Here is an 18,803-nt window from a genome sequence, read left to right as displayed (position 1 = left end):
GTGTAGGTTCTTTGACTATTTGAAGTGTTTTGAACTCTAGCTTTTGATCTAGATTCAAAGGGTTTTAAGGGATATTCCCATTTAGGATGTGAAGGAGAAGTAGGGGGATTGTAAGGGCTTTGACACTGCCCAGGGGAACAATGACTATGAGAGGACCCCCAATTTGCATGGCAAGATGATGCAGCCTTGGCATTTCTTTTCCTTACTTGGATTTATTTTTCAATTGGCCTACTGAAATTCCTTAACTGTTCCATTGTAGTAAATTTTAAGAAGAGAAGAGGGGTTCTAAGTTCATCCTTTAAATTACTTTTAATTATGGGAACTAACGCCTTTTCGGAAAGAGGATGAGTCATCCCTAAATTTAATTTCATAACATCCCCGAAAAAATCCTCAACTGATTCTTTATCCTTCTGACTTCTTTGTGAAATTTCTATTTTAAGCTTCGAGTCAGCTTCAGACGGTTGAAGGACTCGCTAAGATTGTTTGAGGGTATTTTAGTTTGAAAAGCGGCGAATCGCTTATATTGCGCAGCATTTCCACGACTTCAAACGTCATCATGTAAATTTTATCTGCATATAAGAGAAAAACCCTCTGATTGGCGTATGGCTCACGTTACTCCCATCTTCAAGGGTAAGGGTAATAAAAGTGATGCCTCAAATTATCGACCCATAAGTCTGACCTCGGCGATATTTAAGGTCTTAGAGAAATGTATCCATTCCGCCCTTTTACTACACGTGAATCCCTACCTTAGTCCAGTTCAACATGGCTTCTTAAACAATAGATCGGTAGAAACCAATCTTTTGTCCGCCTTTTCCATCTGGCTTGAAGCCTTTGATCGCGTTTGTCGGGTGGATGTTATTTATCTTGAAATAGCCAAGGCATTCGACTATGTTCCCCACCATCGCCTCTTGGCCAAGTTGCGCGCTTTTGGAATAGACAAAAACATCTACCATTGGATCGAGTCCTACCTTCTCCACCGTACCCAAGCACTTAGGGTGGAGGATTCATTAAGTGATTTCTTTCCTGTTGTCAGTGGGGTTCCTCAAGAGAGTGTCCTGGGTCCGTTGTTATTTCTACTTTACATTAATGATCTACCTGATGTACTCTCCTCTCAGCTGGGTTTGTTTGCTGATGATCTTAAGATCTTTCGTCTGATTCGATCCTATGATGATCTTCTTTGCCTTCAATCAGATCTTAAAAAGCTGGCGACTTGGTTAGAAATCAATGGTTTATCATTTAATGAACGAAAATCTATGGTTTTAACAATACAGAAAAGCAAATCTGACCCCAAACCCTGTTAAAGGAGTGTGAGACTTGATAATAAAAACAGGTATCCCAACAGTAAGTGATTTTTGTATCCCATTCATTTTATAATTTTTTGAGGCCCATAGAGTAAATTCTTTGTATCTCCTAATGAAAAAGAGAGAGCTGATCTGCTGGCATCATAAGCGAAAATATTTTTATTTATACTTCACATTGATTAAAAATGCCCCATCCCCCTCTGAAACTGTTATCGGTTTTGAAAATTTCGTTCCATTCTCGGGATTTGGAGCCTAGTAAACGAGGTGTGGGTCTTCGAGAGAAATTTTTGTGAAACGAATAGGAATCATAAACACTAAATAGAAGGACTAGAATTACACTGATGGCGCTATGCGTAATTTAATAAGGAGCTGTACGGATCCAAACTCGAAGTCTAACGAGATATTTGACGTTCCTTGTGTGTTGCTAGAAACTTGTGAGAACAGTCTAATTCACAGATAAAGATACTTTTGAAATAGGGTCTAATTTGCATTCACGAGTGATTAGTAACTCAGCAACGACTAAGTGAGGTGAAAACTATCGGTATTCCGGTAAGCGAGTACCAGAAAGAAATAACACGATGGGTAGTAATTGCACCGCGTAATAATTGACCGTAGTGTAATTTTAATTGTGGGAGAGCTAGGCGCGTTACGTTGATATCAGTATTCCGGACTGAAACAAAATACTGAGTCGAATTGAACCGTACGTCCTTAATTGAATTTTAATTGTTTGAATTGAATCGCGATAATTTGAAATAATTGATGCGCTTTTTTTAAACTTTATAAAAAACTAACTTTATTTTGTAAAAAAAGACTGAATTTAACCATATTGCTAAAGACTTTAACAATAATTGAGTCTTACCTCGTCCGAAAATTGGGAATTGGGGACTCATAAAAATTTTATCCATTGAACGGGAATTGTAAAAATTGTGTTTTTTAAATTGGAAACGAGAAGTTTTTGAGAGAGGGGGACGCTCGATTTTGAAAGCTTCGACCAATCATCTAAGGGCTTTTGGGGGTATTGCGACCATGGCTGATAGTGAACTACCAATTAGTTACGAGCTTTCTTGGGTATTTGCGAGCGTGCCTCTCGCTGTTGTTGACAAAATTCTAGAAGCGTGCTTCTTTACAATAACATGTTTTTCTTCACAGTTGAAATTTTCCATTCTTTACAATTGAAAAGTTCGGTAAAAAATATTTTTGTTTTTCTTAATATTAGACTTATTTTTTACTAGCATGTTCTTTTTCTAAGGCCTATTTTTTAACTAAATTGAGTTTTTTAATTTTAATTTTTGAATGTTAGGCGTAATTTTAATTTTAGGCTTAATTTTAATTTTTAGATTTCAGAATTTTAGAGACGCTTTGTGTATTATTCAACATGAGAAAGATGGTATGAATTTTCCCTTGCCCATAGACTAGTGATAACTATCTATAGAACACGAGCCATTCTAATTTTGATTTAAACATAACATGATTATCTCTCATCCCCACCGGGTATGACTTATGTTCCATTCCTTATGCCTATTGTCCATGATAGGACCGGTTAGAAAGAAAACATTCTTTTCTCATTCGTGGGGGTGAATAATATGAAGTAATCCTTTAGTATCGTCCATTTCTCGTCCATTGTCGGCTACCATTAAGATTTCAATGGCGGACCTCTCGGAAAAACTATTCACTCACTCACGTGACCCAATAAATTCTAAGAGGAAACTCTAGAAACTTCTATTCGCTTCTTCGGATTATTTCGAAAAAGCCAACAAAAAATAAAATTTTGCACAGTTTTTTGTGCAGTAAGTAGCCTATAGAGTGGAGACTTGGACGCGGCGTGTCAGACGACAGAAGTGTTGCATTCACGAAATTGTAGCGTTGGCAACTGGAAAGGAAAATTAAGTTTGCCTATGTGAATATTCTTGTAAGTAATTTAACGCTGTCCATATATTCATAATCGTTTTACGTTGTTTAGTTAAAGTATTTTGTACAAAAAGCTCGTGAATCGAAATTGGTTGATGATAACAAGTCTAAGGTGAGTTTAAAATGTTTTTAAACGCATTAACTGAAATCATACGTAATATGAACGATATTAGCTAAGCATTTCTTTAATACCATAGAACAACAAGACCAAACAAACGATTCTAGTCATAAAATTCAGTGTGTTTCCCTTTTAATAGTATAGTCAGAGTTAATTCTTCAGATTCACATTGTTTATTGATATCTCTTATTTCACTTTAAATTACGTTGTTCAAAGTAAGAAGAAATGGCGCTACTATGAACCGACTTCTCTTCTTAACCGTTTTCGCGCCAAAATGTAGGGTGGGGCACGAAACAGTCCTCCTTGTCTCTCTCTTTATGTGAACGTATCATATACAGGGTGTTTCTGGCAAGTCTAGCACAAATTATTGGGGCAATTTAGAATTAATATTTGAGTATTTTACGGATGACTCCTTAAAGGAAAAGTTCAGGGTACCAAACATTAGACCTTAAATTAACGGCCTCGTTTAGAAGATATCGAAATGATTGAAAAAATTATAATTTCCCTAATTAAGATTAAAATCCAATTAATTGACCCAAAAGTTGAAGAGAGCAGCCGCGCCATTTTTAAAAGTCACGTGAAAAACTCGCACACACACCGTTATTGGCCAAATGGCTAGCGAATAGGAAAGTTAGATTTCTCTACTGCAGACTACTTTCAGCATAGCCCACTAGATCATGCGCATCACGACGTAAGCTGCTCGCGCTAATTCTCACCAGAAGCTTGGCTTACAGGAGTTCGCCAAACTCCCGGCTTTGTTTTAGCATTTGTCAACTTTTCTTATTTTGACGATAGACTTTATATTTTAATCGATTAATCTTTTAAATGCCCCGCCCAAAAAGTAAGGATAACATTTAAAAATCGCCAAGGGTTTTCGCGACATCTGCCCCTCTGCATGTTTACAAATCATAGAAATTTGGTTCAAGAGGTCTAGGTTTTATAATCTATTACTCCCCAAAAGGCAAGTTTTGGACAAGTAGAATGGGGCTGGTTTTTTAATCGTGGAAAAAGGTTGTAAGTACTTAATTTACAATTGTGGCATCGGATATTAATCGTTTTATATATTATCGATTGTAACATAGCTCTTATTAAATTTTCGGGACATTTGGGCCATTAGATCGAAAGATATTGTGCATTAAGTACTTAGTTTAAAATTATGACATTGGAAATAAATTTTATTAAAATAATTATTCACTCTAAAAGCTTGAATCCTTTTTAATATAATAGAAAAGATTGTAACACACCTCTCATTAAAATTTCAGGACATTTCGATCAATAGGACAGAGGATCGGGCCAAAAAACCTACCTCCTCCTATAGAACTTAATGTTAGTTTTCGCTGACTTCGAATTTCCCGCCAAGAATCCAAAAGTGGCACGTTTTGGCCGATTTAACGGGCTTCTATAGCGCGAGCAGCTTACGTCGTGATGCGCGTGATCGAGTGGGCTATGCTGAAAGTCAACCCTTCAATATATCAATAAATATCGTCGCCTGCAGTATAGAAATCTAACTTTCCTATTCGCTAGCCATTTGGCCAATAACGGCGTGTGTGCGTGTTTTTCACGTGACTTTAAAGAATGGCGCGGCTGCTCTCTTCAATTAATTGGATTTTAATCGTAATTACAGAAATTATAATTTTTTTTATCAATCATTTCGATATCTACTAAACGAGGCCGTTAATTTAAGGTTTAATGTTAGGTACCCTTAAGTTTTCCATATTTTATTTATTTATTTATTTACCAGTTAGGTACAGGTAAGCCACTAGAGCTTGGTTAGTACAGCCAAGAGAGAGTAACGATTTAGTGAGACATTAGAAAAGAAAAAAAGATAAATAACAAAATAAAAACGATATGACTTCAGGTCAATTTGGGGTATTATTGAAGTGGGCCGATAACGCGAAATTTAGATTTATCTGAGAAGGAAATAATAAATTCAGGGAGCGCGTTCCAATCTGAGATGACAGTGTGGGTGAAATGATGTTGGCGGATAGACGTCAGGGCGCGTGGTTTTTAGAGTTTGAGGGAGTGTCCACGGGTGGGGGGATAGGGTGCAGGATGGAAATAAGTTTCGACGTTAAGTGCCAATTTGTTGTTAAAGAAGTCATGAAGTAAATATAGATTGTTAATTTTGTGGCGGATAATGACGGGATCAATTTTAAGTTTTTCTAATAGAGAAGGGGCTGGGAGTTTGTCTAATTTTTGGGTTAGTTTCGTAAATTTGTTATGGGCTTTCTGCAGGGCAGTAAAACTAAGGGAGAAAGATGGTGTCCAAATAGGGGAGGCATAGTCTAAAATAGGCTGGGCCAATGCGTTGTTGAGGATTTAATGAGGGCTGGGGAACGGTTGTTAAAATTACGTCTAATTAAACCTGATAGGGAATAAATCCTTTTAGAGACTTTATTGGTGTGGGAGGTAAATTTAACGGTTGGGTCCATCGTAACGCCTAGGTCAGATTCAGACAGGGTAGCACGATAGGGTTGACCGTAGAGACGATAAGTATGCCGCGGGTTAGAGTATCCTAGGTGAAGTACCGCGCATTTATTAATATTGAAGCTGAGGCCATGGTCAGAGGCCCAAGCTTCTATGGAATCCAGGTTAGTTTGAAGGTTTATAGAGTTAGATGGTGATTTTATACGGGATGATAGCTTGTGTCATCCGCAAAGAGCAAAACTTGCGAAAATTTAACAACACTAGGGAGGGAGTTGATAAATACATTAAAAAATAATGGACCTAAAACTGAACCCTGGGGGACACCTTTCTCAATGGGGGCCCAGGGAGAGTGCTGACCCTGTGTGACAACTCTTTGGCGGCGGTCAGCCAAATAGTGGGATAACCATTTCAGAGCCTGGTCAGTAACTTCGGCTAGAAAAAGGGCATGTAGTAATTTATCGTGGGGGAAACTATCGAAGGCTTTAGCGAGGTCGAGGTAGACGACATCAACGCCAAAGCCTTCATCTAACCAAGCAGTCCATTGATTGGTGGCAACGAGTAAGTTGGTTAAACATGAATGTTTGCACAGGAATCCATGCTGAGCTGGAGAGAAGATATTTACACTATTGAGGTATTATAATTTGGTATGCACCAAGATCTCTACATTTTTGGCTTCTTGGTTGAGGGAGCTAATGGGGTGATAATTCGAGGCTTCTGTTTTAAGACCCTTTTTGTAGATAGGTGTAATATTCGCCTCATTCCAAGGACCAGGTAGGGTTCCAGTAGAGAAGGAGGCAGATATTATACGTTCAAGTGGGGGGACAGAGTTGTCCAGCGAAGGTGCGAAGAATTTAAGGGTGAAGACCATCGGTGCCAGGAGATTTGTTGGTTTTGAGAGAGAGAAGAATTCTACATAGAGCGGGCTGGGAGGAATCAATTTGGGTAAGACGCAATAAAGTTGGAGAATCTTGAGGGGGTAGAAATGGTGGCACCTTGGGAGCAGAAACAGTAGAAGCAAAATAATCATTGAGAAGGGTGGCGTTGTCAATGGCAGAGTGGGTAAAGGTACCAGAGGACTTACGTAGTTGGAGGGGAGGAAATCGACATTTTCGGAACTTATTAATGTGGGCGTAAAAGGATTTAGGGTTAGAGGCTATTTGGGAGACAAGGGTAGCTTCCTACTTCCGGTTTGTGTTACGTATGTGGTTGGTTAATACACAATGGGCCCTACGGTATTCAGTGAGACTGGCAGCTACGATAAGGGGAGAGGCACATTGAGATTTGTATTTTCGAAGGCGACGCCAGGCGGTAACCTTAAGGTGGCGCGAACGCTTAGTACGAGGGCATGGTTTTGAAGACTTAAGAAAGGTACGGAAAGGCACAAAGGCCTCAATACATGAGTGTACAACAGAATGGAAGGCACTCCAAAGGGAATCTAGGTTGTCTGAAGTAAGTAGTAAGTCCCAATTAACGGTCTCTAGGAATGCTAGGAACGAGGGTTTATCACATCGAAAAAAATTTCGAACGGGACTTTCCAGTATTAGACAGATTAGTAATAAACGCAATTATGTTGTGGGCGCTAGATCCTAAGGGCGGGTTGGCAGTGGGATTGGATATAAAGTTAGGGTCTGTACAGAGAATGAGGTCTAATGAACTATCGTCGGCAGAAAGTAATTAAGAAACTGAATGACAATGCTAATTAAATGTAAGGAGTCAACCCTAAAACTTTCAAATCATAACTTGAAAACAGTGGCCCGGACGGCAAAATGTTCCACAGAAAATCACCTAGAGAATATCCACCATAAGTTGTCCCCGACTTGCCAGAAACACCCTGTATATATCTTTTATATTTAATTTTTGTAAACCAATTACGTAACATGGAGATAACGAAGGTGGATTTGATTAATTCTTACTTACTGTTACATGGGTAGTCTTGAAAATGTTACAAAAAAAAGTATTTTATTACATGAGCCTCATTATAGTGTAAGAACCTTGAGGGTATTTTCGTTAACTTTCCAACAACTAAATTACGTGGACCCAATTCCGGTTTTTCTTGGGCTATTCGGAAGGTGTTAAAATGTTTTACCATTATGTCCCTATTAAGGAGTCCCTTTCCGCACTATTATTAAATAATGCTGTCCAAAAAATTATTCAGTTCCAAAGCCGACTTATAGAACTGGTGTAAATCAAGTTCTTAGAGATATAAGTGATGGAAACATCTTCAAAAAATCTTGTTTAGAAAATGGTGAAAAATCCATTCAGCTTCTTATTTTTCAAGACGCTTTTGAAACTGTTAATCCACTTGGATCAGCAAAATGCCAACACAAAATTGTGGGTGTATACTACACCCTTGTTAACATTCCCCCAGAATTTCGTTCGTCGGTTGATCACATTCAGCTTATTTCGCTCAATAACGACAAAAACATAAATACTTTTGGGATTAGAAAATGATACCAAAAACTGGTGAGCGATTTAAAAAATTTAGAAGACGAGGGACTCCATCTTAAGCAAGGACAAAAGTTGAAATTAAATCTTGTGAGCCTTCTTGGAGACAATCTTGGTAGTAACGAGATTGGTGGTTTTCAAAAGAGTTTTGCAAATGGGAATAGTTGTCGCTTTTGCTTAGTATCGGCTGAAAACCTAAACGAATTCATGTCATTTGAAAAAAGAACCAAACGTTTATACGATGAAGATCTTGAAGTACTTAATCGTAATTCGTCTTTGAATGTGAGCCGCGGTATTAAATTTAATTCCTCTTTCAATGACTTTAAGAATTTTCATGTATGCGAACCAGGACTAGCGCCGTGTTTAGCGCATGATCTTTTTGAAGGCGTGGTTTCCTATGTTCTTTACTTAATTATATCATATTGGGTTAAAGAAAAATGGTTTTCTTGGTGTTATTTTAACTGGCTTCTGCGCAGGTTTCCTTATCAAGGAAAAGATGCTGGCAATAAGCCAAGTCCTGCAAAACCAAACTGTAAAAAATTGAATGGGGATGCTTCACAAATCTGGTGTTTATTAAGGCTCTTGTCTCTAATATTAATAGGCAAAGTTCAAGACTATAAAAATCCTGTTTGGGGGCTTTACCTGCAAATAAAGCAAGTTTTAGAAATTGTAACTGCTCCAGCAATTTCGAAAAATCAAGTTGCCGAATTAATGATCCTCCTTCAAGATTACAAAGCGGATTTATTAGCTTTATTTCCGGATTACAAACTAAAACCCAAACACCACAAATTTTTTGAGCATTATCCAGAACTTATATTACATTTCGGCCCGCTAATTCGTTTATGGACTTTAAGATTTGAGAGCAAACATGATGTTTACAAGAAATACGCTAAACACACAAAAAACTTCATTAACATTACCAAAACACTGAGCGAGAAACATCAACTGCAACAAGCATATCTAAGCTCAGGTTCGCCATTTCCACCCGATATTCAAGTTTTACATTCCAAGTATTTTGATTTGAAAATGTTTGATAATGGTGTGCAAAGAGAAATTCGGAGACTTAAGATAAACACTAATGCAGTAACTTCTAAGAAAAAAGTTCATTATAATGGAACTACGTACGAAGAAGGTCTTTGTTTATGTGTGGACGCTAATGAAGACAGTGTTAACTTGGTTTAATTGAATCGATGCTGTTCGAAACGAATTTATACAGCATAGTTTCCATGTATAGCTCTAAATACCTTCCTAATTTGCACTAATTCGAACTGGTAAAAATGAACAAGTCTAAGATAATATTAGTGTTCACTTTGGTATACGGACTAAATACCCCCAAGACAAAAGACCCCCGGTCATAATCCCCCATTTTTAAAAACGTACAAAATCCCCCCTCTCTCAAGACAAAATCCCCCGGTCATTTTCCCCCCATCCAAGTTAAGAGTACAAAATCCCTCCACTATCAAGACAAAATCCCCCCACTCCGTAGACAAAATCCCCCTACTCTCTTGTCAAAATCCCCCTACGCTCTAGACAAAATTCCCCGGTCATAATTCCCGTTTAGGTTACGTTAGGTTAGGTTAGGTTAGGTTAGGTTTGGTTTGGTTTGGTTTGGTTAGGTTGGGGTTGGGTTGGGTTGGGTTGGGTTGGGTTAGGTTCGTAATATTTTGGAAATATTGTAACAATGGTACGCCTTTTCCAAAATATTATTTTTTACATTTATTTTCTTCCGAAGAACACAGTTTGGGGGGAATTTGTCCCGGGGCTGGGGGGAATTTGGCCCGGGGCTGGGGGGAATTTGTCCCGGGGCTGGGGGGAATTTGTCCTGGGGCTGGGGGTATTTTGTCTTCGGCATCCATTCGGGGGGAAATTGTCCGGGGGATTTTGTCTCCTACCTGAGGGGATTATGTCCTTTTCTTCTCAAATGGGGGGATTATGTCCGGGTGATTATGTCCAGGGGGGATTATGTCCAGGGGGGATTATGTCCTACATTCGTCAACTTTATCTGATTATTATCCTCTTCCATTGTACAAAATTGACGGGAAAGATATAATTACGTTAAAACACTCAGTGTATCACCATTAGACTCGTATTCTGAGAGAGCGGTCGCTCTCTTAGATAAGACCTCATACTGCCCTTAATGTATAAGGAGGGTTTTTTGTTTGGATGTAGTTTTTTTTGTATTGTATTAATTGTTTTGAAAACATTCCACTGAACTAACATTCGGACCCTTAATATGTGGTTAAAATTTCAAAGAGATCCCTCCATTAGTTTTTTTCATAGAAAATAAAGTTGCTAAGGGTGGTTTTCATTTCCATAAAAAAATTAAGACATTTTGGCAAAAAAAGGGAAATTTTCCCATAGGAATAACATGGGAAATGTTTGCTGTGATAGCCAAATGGTCTCGACCATTTTTTGAAGAGTATTTATTCGATAGGTCTGAAAATGGTTTTAAATGAAAGGTTGAACATTTTTCTGGTGCCTTTCGAAGTTTTATTGAAAACAATTAATATTAAGTATTACTTTTTGTACTTTTAAGCACATACTTAAACTTACGACCTTTTATTCTGTTGGACTTACAGGTTTAATCCTAGCTAAAATCATAGAGAAACGTACTGTTGGACTTACGCCGTTTTACCGCTAATAGAGCGACTGAGCGAAGATTTTTGTTTAGACAACGCGTGTGGCTATGTCGAGCTTAAGGCGAATTTTTTAACTTTTCACATAAAAGAAGGGGTTAATTCGTCCTCATTTTATTTTAATTTCGTAAGTTAAACCTTATTATAATTTAATACAAAAGAATTTAAATTTAGGATTTAGCCGATAATTTTTAAATTCACTGATTTCACTAAGCCTCGGTCAAAATTTAAATACAGCTGATTGTATGTAGAGACTAGAGACCAATTGGCCGTGTAGCGTACGTTTTAAGGTGTTTCACCTGGTGCCATCGGCCAACGATAGCCGCTAATTAGGTAATTTGTTTAAATTAAATCAATTTTTGTTGTTTAAAGTAGATTATTGCAAAATACGCACAAGGGTTCGTTCCCTGGTTTCTCGACTGTTGCCACCAGCCAACAGTTACCGCTACGAAGATACGTTTTTTACTGGTAAAATAAATGATAGATTCAATCACACTATCACTGAACCCTGTCACCAAATCATACAATATTTTTAAATGACGCTTTTCCAATAATTCTTATAGGTTAACAATTTAAATTTTAATTATTTAGTGCTTATTCTAACATAACCTCAAAACAGTAAACAATGGCCATTTTTCCAACGATAACTGTGCAGATTATATTTGGTGCCACCGATAACCGTACTATGTAGATCATTTTATTGGTTTAAATTAATGGTAATATAATTGAATAATTAAATCACACGATCACTAAACCCTGTCAACAAACCAACCAATGTTTTTTATCGCGGCTCTTGCAATCATTTTTATTAGGTAACAGTTGCGTTTTTAATTACTATTTATAACCGCTATTTAGAATAAACCTTTTTGTTTAAATTAGGTACATTTTTGATGTTTAAAGTAGATTAAATCAAACTACGCAGAAGGGTTCATTCCCTGGTTTCTAGACTGGTGCCAGCAGCCAACGGTTACCGCTACGAAGATACGTTTTTTGCTGGTAAAATGAATGATAGATTCAATCACACTATCACTAAACCCTGTCTCCAAATCAATATTTTTAATTCAGCCTCTTCCAAGCGCGAAATTACAAATTAAGGCGATGTACAGTGTATTAATTAATTAATACAAATTTTGGATAAATATGTAACACACTATCATTATTAAATTTCGGAAGACAGGAAAAAAAGGTTGAAATTAATTTTTTTAAATTTAAAAAGCAAATTTGGCTCAGAAAAAAACCCAGCGGCAGAAGCCTGTCTTATAAAATGTTCACAAGATGATTCGTTCAAGAATGTCTAGAATTAAGTCGCAAAGAAGTAATGAATATTTCACCTAAGTCAGCTGACTTGGCCAGGCAGGGCATAGCCCACTCGATCCATGCTCACGGACGCTGCTCTGCCCTCTGCATCTTGCGTCGTGTTACGCGTGATCGGATGGGCTATGGGCAGGGTAAACAAATACGGGGCTGCCAGGCTGTCTCTTACACAACAATGATGGCCATTAGCCTTTATGAGAAATGCTTCCTTGTCCAGTGGGGGAAATAAGGCGGTGGCACAGGGCAAATGACCAGTTTAAAAATTAAACCACGGGACCACTAAGAAAATTCAAGGGTAACCAGAGTCCAGACATTAACTCAAAAAGTATAATTGTCCAATCCCTAAGTTTAGCAGACGACGTGACCTGGTAAATTATTATTAAATAGAGAGCTTTCAGATGGGATTGTAGTACGTCACACCCTCCCAAGTCTTACCGCTGTTCTGGTAGCCATATTGGGTGGGCTCAGCTTCATTCCTGCTTTAAACCCACCAATATGGCAGCGTAAATGATGTCACGAGGCTCATCTCCTTCTCCAACTGAAAGCTCTCTATATCGCGAGCAGCTTGCGTCCATGAGCGCGGATCGAGTGGGCTATGCTGTCAGGCAGAAACTGTCTCAGATAGACTGCTACAACGAAAACCGAAAACCAGTAACATAAGTCCAAGCCATCATCTGAAAGACTCAAAACGATGACTGATTCTTCTGAATTTGAAATATCAGTAGAAATGATTCTAGATAATCCTCAGAGTTATTTTAAATATTTTAGTACTCAAAGTCTGGGGATAAAGAAAGGCCAAAATAATTTTAGTATGGAAATTTGATGTTTTCAGTGATAAAATAATCTCATTGGTGATAACTGATTAACTGGTACCTGAAAGCATTAGTCACTAACTAGCAATATTAGGTCCCTTATGCTTAAGCTCCCCTATATTTATGTTTGTGCTTAGTGCAGATTTTAAAAATGCAACAGTTTCTTAACAATCTTAATTAAAATGAAGACTGAAGGAACAGATATTAATAAAAAGTGTCTTCGTGGACAAAGACTAGAAAAAGTAAATGATAAGAGAACAAAATGGAATGACCGAAGTAACAGATATTAATTTTTTTCAGTTTAAAGACATGATTATAAAACATCAATTATTTAAAAAAAAATACTTATCTTCGTTTTTTTCACCAAAATTACATTTGCCCAAAAATTTTGAATCATGAATTTTCCATTCTTTTCAAAATGGTTCGTGTCAAATCTTTACTATATAACAGAAACATGCGACATCGTTTATATTTAAAGCTAGATTTCCAGTGTAGGCCATGAAAGAAACATTTCCTCGTTAGTGATATTTAAATGGATTGCAGCTTTTAATTTGAACTACAATACGTTTTAATACTGGAAACTATGCCCAATAGTGAAATAAAAACAGCCCACCATTTGTCGGTGTCCATTTACGTGTTTCGTGTTATACGTTTGCTCATAAAGAGCAAGTCGAAGTCATACCAAACTAATTCAATCACAACTTTTAAAACAGCTCTCACGCACTCAATAATATACCAAACGTTTTTATGTTAATAATATCTTTTATCCAAATTTTAATGATTGATTTATAAAACATTTTAAATCGTCGACCCAAAAAATGGGACCCAATCGAATCGTGGCAGAAGTAAATAGATTATAAACAAGAAGTTAATATCTCCCCGGCATGAGCGCGTTATGAAAGTTGAGATTCCCGCTCCTATTCCGCGGCAGCGCACAAATGGCGTAGCACCTAGCGAACCACTTGACATGTACCTAACGTATCTAGTGTCGCGCCGCTCAGACAAAGTAGTGCGGGTTGTTGAAGGTTTAATCGACGCGCATGCGTTCTAAAGGTAATTTCAATCAGCTGTCTGCTGTGAGACTGTAACAGTATAGCCTAGGCCTAGTACAAAATCTGTGAAGACTACATGTGATTGCCTATGAATGTGATAAAATAGTAATATGAAAAATGGATAAGGAATATGATTATGACGAATTCGTGAAACAAAACGATGAACGTAAAACAGTACTACAATGTTGGGAGAGCCAAGGACGTTTAAAAACGTTTGTTTGGAACATGATGGAAGAGTATGCGGTATTATTCGTAGGTTTCAGATAAAAATTGCACTGGGTTGATACCGAAGGCGAAACTAAAATCGTTTTTTACGCGGCATTATGAAACTAGATACAGTTTTAGACTTTAGTATTTTAATATAATTTACCATAATTCAGCAATTACCCGCACTACTACGGCGCCATTTTCCATCACGTAAGCGCGGCTACCAATGATATTGCCCTAAATTTACTCCCATGATGCTCAGTAATTTGTACTGCTTTCCAATATCTCTTGTCGCTTCTATGACGTCATTCGAACATCCTATTGGTTACAAGCAAGCCACGTGATACTCGATACTCGTTTTACATAGCATGCAGGCGGGAAGGTATGATTGACTTAAAGCTATTATCTTTTTGCCTATTAACTTTTTGATATCTATTTACTTTTGATCGTGGTCGTATAAATGCATGCGCAAAAACAACCCTAAAGCGACGTTTAAAATGTCAATCATGATGAAAGATAAAATTTCTAACTTCGGTAGCATTTAGTCGTTTTAAACAACGTTTTCTCTTAAGTTCGAAAAGAGGAACCTTTAAAAATAAACCATATCCATACTCGGATATTTATTCTAATCCTTTTCATTCGAAAACTGTTAATACCAAAAATGATATATAGAATGAATAACCTGTCTTTCGTAAACAATGCAAATGTAATTTTGGTGAAAAAAACGAAGATAAGTATTGTTTTTTAAATAATTGATGTTTTTTAATCATGTCTTTAAACTGAAAAAATTTAATATCTGTTACTTCGGTCATTCCATTTTGTTCTCTTATCATTTACTTTTTCTAGTCTTTGTCCACGAAGACATTTTTTATTAATATCGTATAGCCATTAATAATACTCCGTTTATATTTGAAAGTATATTTAAGTCGATGCTATTTCGCGTAGCATGAATTTATTCATATCTTCACACGAGTAAAGAACAGCTTAAGAACAATTGGTTGCTGTATCTGTCCATAAAAGGTTGAGCCCCTAAAAATCGGGATTCAACGGAATTAATGCCAACCAATTTATGACAGTGCGGTTACCATTGCAAAAGCAGAAGGATCTTTTCTCATGTACATACATGGAAAAATTCATGCAAATAGTTATGTTGCAAGTATACGCACACGCCATAGATTAACTAATTTCTTTCAGATGGCTGAATTTGAAGCAGCTCAAACTATGGAAGGATCTATAACTTCTCAACCCTTTACTCAGTTGGTTCACGATCTGACAGCGATCAATCCTGTGACATCTGAAAACAATAGCTATGTTGGCCTTAAACATTTGGTTATAGGTGGGTTGCCATCAGCACCTTCAAACCTAGTTGATCAGATTGTTAATCATTTAATCGAGCTCGGAGTTGAAAACTTGAATGACATGGAACTAGTAGATGAGAATATGTTAAAATGTTCGTTTTTAAAACCAGTCCAAGCTAGAAAAATTTGTACTTATGCCAAAAAACAGCGGGAAGAATGTTTGACAAAAGGTAAAAGGCTCGATTCCTTTGCTAGTACACAAACCAAATTTTGAGAAATGGCATACAAACGTTTATGTTTTTGGATTTATCCAAAGCTTCGTCATTATCCATGGATAAAGCAATGACACTCATTGACGTAGATTCGTTTGACTTATCTATGCACTCGAGGGAAACTCCCTCTGGAAATTCTGAAAAGGCTTCTCAAATTACCCCGGTAAGAATACTTGAAATTGGTTGTTTTCAAGTCGAAACTGTTGTATTTTCGTGTAAATATTAAAGGATTGTTTTACTAGGCCTATTATATTCAGAGTGTATCTGATAAGCCGGTCATAGAATAAAGGGGATGTTCTTTGGGCGATTTTTAGTCGAAAATGTTCTATGACATTTTACCGTTCGGGTTTGATTGTTCTCAAGTAAAGATTGGATTATTTTACGGATGACCCCTTAAATTTAATTAACATTTCTTAGTTAAATTTAACGGGTCATCCGTAAAATACTTCATTCTTAACTCGAAAACATTGGCCCGGATGGTAAAATGTCATAGAAAAGTTTGGACACGAAATCGCCCAAAGAACATGCCCATTAATTTAGATAGTATATCCAAATCTGAATTTAAAATTGTCACGAAACCACTTTTACGGTTTAAAGCGATTTAAAGATTTTAAAATATTTGCTTCTCGTATCTACAGAGAGTAAAAAAGGGGTTATTATTTCTACGTAGGAGACATGGGTACAGAAGTACAAAATCTCGGCAAATATATTCAACAAACAAACGCAAGAAAAACTGGGAAGAAATACAAAACTGGATGCCAAAACCCGAAGGCGACTAGTTCGTGCATTAGTCGATGATACCTTAAAAAAATGCCGCAGGCCAAGTAGGGGTGACATGCGAGTAGTTGCTGAACTATTCACCAAAAGGTTTCCAAATGCAGTCAAAGACAAGATAGATGGTGAAGTTATTGGGTCTGGCTATCAAAGCCTAGTTGTGCAACTTTATGGAAGGCTAGATCACCTGTCGCGCAGAACGGAAGGAGCGATGCCGCCAGTGAAGAGGTCTTCAAAATGCTCTCCTAAATTATCTAAAAGTCCACGCCTTGAAACTGTGGAAATTAACAAAATAGACTTGGAACGGCAAGTTTATGAGGAAGAAGAGCTTAGAAAACTCTGGATGGAAGCTGATCCAAATATGGCTGAAGTTGATCTTAAGCTAAAGATGTGTTTTAAACTTCAAAGGAAACAAATTAGCGAGGGGATCTTAACTTCGGATTTTAAAGAAAAATGGCCTTTCCTCTTTGAGCTACGTGGTTTGGCAATCCACCTTGAGATGTTAACAATGAAAAACAATTTATTAACTTTTTCGAGAAAAAAAGCAATCTCCTTTGCCAGTATTTCTCCAGAAGCAAAAAGACCTCAACTCAAGCAATTTTGGCTGAAATAAAATCGGCGGGCAAAATTCAAGATAGTAGCCCTGTAAAACAGGCTTTGGTTGCAGGGGTGGTGTCCTTGGTATTGAACCACTTTGGTGAAAAATACGATGCTATTTTTCCAGTTGTCGAGGTAAGGTGAATCAGAATTAAGATAAAAGTTCTCGGAGTTAATCATATAAAACAACAAAATTTGCAGCCTGGTACTCCTCAGAGCGAGGTAATTAAGAAGATTCCATTACATCCCTGTCTGGTCATATTTGGTAAGATATAGTTGACAAGACTATGTCGTTCGATTTAGCAAAACATAACGATATTTAATCGAAATAGGTGATAATATGGCTAGTGCTTCTACCTTCTGGGTGACGGTAGATAAAATTATAGTGAATGACCACTTCGGAGGACAAGAAATCATTGGCGCATTAGCCATGTTCTTTGCTATGTACTATATGTTCAATGTTGAATACCCTGAAGAATGTGTGGCTACTCTGGAATTCTTTCAAAGGTATAAATAAATTAATAAAGGAATCAGTGTAGATTCACATAAATATAATTTAATCATTTCAGGGGCATTGCCAGGTTCAATCCTAAGAAAGGCAAAGAAATAAATTCAAAAGTTTTACACTTGCTAAATAAGTTCTTCGAATTTGATTGGATGGAATAGGTGCCTATGGACAGTGGCTTTTTCTTGTATCTGAGCATATTTAACAATGTACTTTAAATGCGAGATCAAAAGGGTCACGAAAACGGATGAAAAATTTACTAGTCTCTAAAGGACTGTTTATTATTTTTATTTTTTAATTTTTAGTCATGAAATTTAAAATAAGAACTGTTGTGAATGAGATTTTGGCGGGATAATCACTTTATTTCTTTGGTTGTTGTCTTGGAGCGTGAATTTTTCTTTACTTCTTTTTATTGGGTTCCAAAAATGAATATTAATTGTTTAGATACATTTCGTGGATTTTGAAATTAAATAAGTTGTTTTGATGCAAATAAAATGCTATTTTAAAAAACACACACCCTCACCTATCCATAGATGAAAAGTGTTGCATGCTCGACTATAATTCATCAGCAAATAAGTACTAAGTAGCTCCTAATACATGTATATTAAGCGCGTTTTTTATGCCTTGCATTGAAAACGGAACTTGCATATAAAATGCTTGTGTTTTCCATGAAATTTGGTGGTTTATTGCCAAATAGTACCTAAATAGCACTTCAAACCGTTCATAATTAAATTAAATTAAATTTAAAAAAGGTTTAATCTACTCAACACACTGTAAAAAAATAGGACTTCAGGAAAATGCAATTCCTGTGAAATTTTTAGAAATAGTCCCTTGTGAATTACAACGAAACTTTATTTGCGCAATCCACAAATATTATGTTGTGAAAAGTAAAAAAAAAAAACGTTCTAGAGATACTTCCATTTTTCATAGAGCATTCTGCGAAAACTGTTGAAATTATATGTCCAAATTACATAGGGCTTGCTGCGGAAACTGTGGAAATAATGTCCAAATTACATACAGCTTCCTGCGAAAACTGTTGAAATTATCTTGTCCAAACTACATTGGACTTTCTGCGGAAACTATAGAAACTAATAGGTCCAAATTACATAGAACTTCCTGCGAAAACTGTTGAAATTA

The 18,803-nt window shown here is 36.9% G+C and overlaps 2 protein-coding genes and 1 long non-coding RNA gene across 3 annotated transcripts; all 3 read left to right on the top strand.

The window, feature by feature from the left end:
* The first annotated feature begins 2,327 nt into the window (after positions 1–2,327).
* LOC149674114 (uncharacterized) lies at positions 2,328–9,381 on the top strand. Its single transcript, XM_089838630.1, has 8 exons — positions 2,328–2,369; positions 3,262–3,321; positions 5,772–5,831; positions 5,878–5,918; positions 7,236–7,306; positions 7,910–8,128; positions 8,240–8,481; positions 8,527–9,381. The coding sequence occupies exons 1-8, from the start codon at positions 2,328–2,330 to the stop codon at positions 9,379–9,381; spliced, it is 1,590 nt and encodes a 529-aa protein (XP_089694756.1).
* A 1,470-nt stretch (positions 9,382–10,851) lies between these two features.
* Positions 10,852–11,512, top strand: LOC149674113 (uncharacterized). Its single transcript, XR_016366739.1, has 3 exons — positions 10,852–10,962; positions 11,073–11,303; positions 11,427–11,512. It is a non-coding gene; the product is annotated as an uncharacterized LOC149674113 (long non-coding RNA).
* Positions 11,513–14,130: 2,618 nt separating this feature from the next.
* LOC149674112 (uncharacterized) lies at positions 14,131–18,375 on the top strand. The gene is made up of 8 exons (XM_089838629.1): positions 14,131–14,256; positions 15,415–15,648; positions 15,774–15,953; positions 16,461–17,048; positions 17,102–17,296; positions 17,363–17,426; positions 17,494–17,668; positions 17,731–18,375. The coding sequence occupies exons 1-8, from the start codon at positions 14,131–14,133 to the stop codon at positions 17,825–17,827; spliced, it is 1,659 nt and encodes a 552-aa protein (XP_089694755.1). The 3' UTR covers positions 17,828–18,375.
* The last annotated feature ends 428 nt before the right edge of the window (positions 18,376–18,803 follow it).

The sequence above is a fragment of the Phalangium opilio genome, unplaced genomic scaffold, assembly GCF_054372755.1.
Source record: "Phalangium opilio isolate 3A_F unplaced genomic scaffold, DU_Popi_V2 ptg000046l_1, whole genome shotgun sequence".
NCBI lineage: Eukaryota > Metazoa > Arthropoda > Arachnida > Opiliones > Phalangiidae > Phalangium > Phalangium opilio.
The sequence above is the reverse complement of the archived record's forward strand: the minus strand, read 5'-3'. Positions and strand labels throughout refer to the sequence as shown.